The 4,482-nt window shown below is 37.5% G+C and overlaps 1 protein-coding gene and 1 long non-coding RNA gene across 2 annotated transcripts; both read right to left on the reverse strand.

Moving 5' to 3' along the window:
* Positions 1-234: 234 nt before the first annotated feature.
* Positions 235-2,556, reverse strand: LOC110866226. Its single transcript, XR_002551241.2, has 3 exons — positions 2,457-2,556; positions 1,301-1,357; positions 235-415 (listed from the first exon to the last, which is right to left on the reverse strand). It is a non-coding gene; the product is annotated as an uncharacterized LOC110866226 (long non-coding RNA).
* A 523-nt stretch (positions 2,557-3,079) lies between these two features.
* Positions 3,080-3,719, reverse strand: LOC110866508. Its single transcript, XM_022115657.1, has 2 exons — positions 3,404-3,719; positions 3,080-3,327 (listed from the first exon to the last, which is right to left on the reverse strand). The coding sequence occupies exons 1-2, from the start codon at positions 3,717-3,719 to the stop codon at positions 3,080-3,082; spliced, it is 564 nt and encodes a 187-aa protein (XP_021971349.1).
* Between the last annotated feature and the right edge of the window lie 763 nt (positions 3,720-4,482).

The following is a 4,482-nucleotide window of genomic DNA, read 5'->3' on the forward strand; positions in this document are numbered from 1 at the left end:
ACATCTAAAAAAGCATTCAAAGAGGCCGGAACAAGACAATTTAACCATCGGTAGAGGTCAAACTTGGACATCAATTGAAGAGATAGTGTTGGCAAGGGCGTGGGGACCAATACGTCTACGTGTCCGAGCGTAGGTATGTTATATGTCACGCCCTCAAATTTCCACATGCAGAGTTCTACCGCGAGGCACGTGACAAACCAGGAGCAGTCATTAGTCACATTGAAGGACACTATATGAGTTTAAAATTTTCCTACTTGTTCATTCATGAGAAAACACTGTTTATACAATTGAGTTGCGGAAGCGTAAGTAATTACAAAACCAAAATAGCTAATGTGATTAAAGGTAAGTCTAAATGTTTGATAAAATCAATGCGACTCCAATGCATCCTAGTCCTGTCGTGTGCTACCTTAACAACCTGAGAAAGACATGCAAGAACAAGTGTCAACACATAATGATGAGTGAGTTCACAGGTTTTTGGATACAGTTATAAAGTAGGTTATTTCTCAAGAATATTCCACTGTTTCAAACCCGAAATAGTAAGTTGCAGTGTTTAGCAGTTATTTGTTAAATTTGTAGGTAGCTAACCTAAATCATGTCAACAAAGTGTTCGATCCGAAGCTGACGTTGCTGCCCCTGTTGTGCCAGGTCTATCACCAACCATGGCTAAGTGTTAGGGGAGTGGGGGTGGTCACAAGTGATGAAATTCCATCACTCACAAACATCCAATCATGTTCCGCCATGTCAGCAACCACTATTCTATCACTCACAAGCATTCTTTAGTGGGGGTGGTCATCACTAGTGATGGGATTCCAACGTACAAGTATTAATACAAAACGTACAAGTCATACACATACAATCAACAATTTTACAACGCGTGATACCTTCCACGCGTTATAAGTTTCACGAGTGATGCAAATAGGTGGCGGCGGTGTTCTATACTTTTTCACACGTGATGTATGGCTATAACGCTCCTACCCCCAGTGGCCTTAGGCAAGTTCTACACCCGTGACCATCAATGTTCGGTCTAACTGGTGCGACCAGTACGAGTGGGGCTTGTCGGGCCCAGGAGTACTACCAAAAATTCCCTCGCTATAATCCAATACTAACGACATCATAAGTTTTAAGAGGACTGGCATGTGATATAATGCTTCTTTGTGACCATAACTAATATAACAAAAACTCTAACATGTGTGACATTACCTTACCGTAACGTTATGACATTACTTTACCGTAATATAGTGCATGCTTTCTCCCCCTGTGTTTTAAAAACATTTATAAGAAATGGGGGCCGTGAACTCACCTTTGTTTTGCTCGGTATGACTTAAACGAATTACGAGCTGATGTGGTCAACCACTTCCTATTATGGTTACCATTAGGTTTGTTAGTGTGTGTTTATACAAGGCACGTAAACTCTACATGTATCTAAGACATAGCAGGCATCGCACTGACACTTAGATGTTCATTCAGGTGCATTTGTGTACAGGCTCATAGCATAACATACATGTTAAACGACATTCATGTAGGTGCTAAACAAGTATTAACATCCTATGATAACACAAGCAACACAATACACAAAATTCAATTCACTGCACTACCAGTTTAGAACTCCGAAACTTAGCTGTATTCAGGGATTTTATTAAAATACTAAATGAGCTTCAAAAGCTACAATAAATTTATATGAAGTGACAAATGGTCCACCTCTCCTTGCGTAAAATTTTTAGAGCTTAATTGTTTACAGAAAATTCATGAAAAATCAAATAGTGCACATAACTCTGATTCGTCACTTTCTGGCGACAGTTTACGGTAAAAAATATTTAAAAATCCTCGTTAACTATTTTAACGAAATTCTAGTTGAAGAATTTGGGAATCTCCTAGAACTACCTTCTGTATAAATTTCACATATTAATTCAAAACATGGACTGAGTTATGATATTCGTAATAGGCTGCAATTTCTGCCGAAAAAGACAGCCTGCACCTTCGACACGGAAAAATTCATTTAAAATATCAAATCTCATCCAAAAATTATGATTCCAGTGGTGTTTGAAAGCTATTTCCTGGAATTATATCTTAGAGTCTAGAAACACACGTTTTTGTTAAATTTTGATCCCATTACAGCCGATACAATTCGGCTGTAAAATCTGGACAGAATCTATTTTCTTTCCAGCTTTCATCAAAAACATGTTTATGACACCAAAAACACTATTTTCAGCAATCAAAAGCCTAAAAACATCAAATACAAGAATCTGACATCAAGTTTCATTATCAAAACCACACATAATCGAAACCCTAATATGCATACGTGATCATCAAGTTACTAGATTATCAAGAATCGTTATAATACATGTTTCTAGCAAACCCTAATACATAAAATCCATGTTATCATGCATCAAGAATCCAAGAAATCAACGAAACGCAACCATGAATAACAATTTATGAGTGTGTGTTAGAGGGATTACCTAGAGCAATAGAGATGAAGGTCAAGAACCCGAAAAAGATAGCTTCTTCTTGAGTTTTCTAGAGAGAGAAAGAGTAGAGGGAACATGGAGGCTAGGGTTTGAGTAGTTGTGTGAGAATGAAGAGGAGAAGAGAAAAAGATGGTTATATACCTAGGGTTTGGGTAGGTGGGTTAGGTTTAACCAGTGTATACAAACTGGGTTTAACACCCTCGCGTAAAGTGAACCCGCTCATTTAAATTATATAAAATAAATACAACAGTAAAAATATCTTTACTGGTTAAAATTAAGACGAATATTCGGAGTATATAGTTTGTATACATGTCTACCCGTATAAGCTTGATAAGAAATGTCGATTAAATAATTTGTTTTACTTGCAACAAGTATTTATTATTTAAAACTAATAATAATTATTATTTTAAGATGTGTAACCCTTTCCGATTACTAAGGTCAAAAGTACGAGTTGTCACATTATACTTTTTTATTTATACTAAAATTATATTTTGTTTTATCAAGGTGTAAATAAATGTTGTTTTATCTTGAACAAAATATTATTTTTTATTTATACTAAAATAATATTTTGTTTTATCAAGGTGTAAATAAATGTGTAACCCTGTTGGTTAAATTTACCCAACCACTTTAGCCTTGTCCTTCACTTCCGAGTTAAGTACTCGAATACCATAAAGATTAGATTTTTTGAGATTTATTTTCAGCACATAGCACATGTAGAATACTCGCAGGATTCTCACGACATTCAGTAAATTTTCAGCCTCCCATTCCCCTATAATGATGGCATCGTCCGCATAAAGAAGATGTGAGATGATAGGCCCGTAATTAGGGGTTTTAATACCATGTACCACACCTCCATCCCTAGCTTTCACAAACATACACGACAAAATTTCCATAACAAAAAGAAATTAAAGGGGGAAGGGGATCACCTTGTCTCATACCTTTACCGCATTGGAATTCGAAGGTGGGAGCTCCGTTAACGAGGACTGCGGATCTAGCCGACTCCAAAACCCCATGAATCCAATCACACCAAATGCCGGGAAACTCCATTTGCCTCATAGTGTCAATCACAAAGTTCCAGTTAACATTGTCATAGGCCTTTTCAAAATCAATTTTCAGAATATACACTTGTTTATTGATCTTTTTGCACCACGTGATGATTTCGTTTACCACAAGAGGCTTGTCCAAACTATATTTCCTTTTGATGAAAGCCAATTGGTACTCCGATATGACCTCTCCCAAAACTCCTTTCAACATGTTAGCTAAAATTTTAGAAATAACTTTACAAATAATACCCACCAAGTTGATAGGCTGGTAGTTATTCAAATCCACCGGGTCCTTGACTTTAGGAATCAAAGTGGTGAACGACATCCCACTTCCACGATTTATTCTCCATTCCTTGTGAAATTGAAGCATGATGTTAAAGACATGGTCTTCAAAAACGTGCCAAAAATGCTGATAAATCTGAAGTTAAAACCATCTAGACCAGGGGCTTTATCGACACCACACCCGAAAACCGCTTCTTTTATCTCCACTTTGGAAAACGCTTCCACAATTCTCAGCTTACTCTCCTTCAACAATTTTTTCGTGTTCTCACAAATCACCCCAGGTCTGATTGGTGACTTTTCGGTGAAACGGTTCCTAAAAAACTCATGACCTCCTTTTTGATGCTCGATGGTTTAGTGACCCAGTTCCCTCCAATGTTAAGCCCAGGATCGAATTTCTCTCCTTTCTGTTGTTAATCATACCATGAAAAAATTTAGAATTCTCATATCCCTTTATCGCCCAGCGGACCCTAGCGCGTTGTTTAAAATCCCTATTTTTCTTTTGTTCGACCTCTTTCAAGACTTTTTTATTTTCGCATAACGCCCATTCTTCCACCTCCTTGAGCTTTCTCTCTTCCATGACTTCTTTGTTGGTGCATTCATCTGTCGTCTTCGTCTTATATCGAGTCTCGGTCTCGGTGCGGATCCGATCAAGCATGACATCACATGTGACATCACATAGGTGACATCACAAG

This window comes from Helianthus annuus, chromosome 7 (genome assembly GCF_002127325.2).
Source record: "Helianthus annuus cultivar XRQ/B chromosome 7, HanXRQr2.0-SUNRISE, whole genome shotgun sequence".
Taxonomy (NCBI): Eukaryota; Viridiplantae; Streptophyta; class Magnoliopsida; order Asterales; family Asteraceae; genus Helianthus; species Helianthus annuus.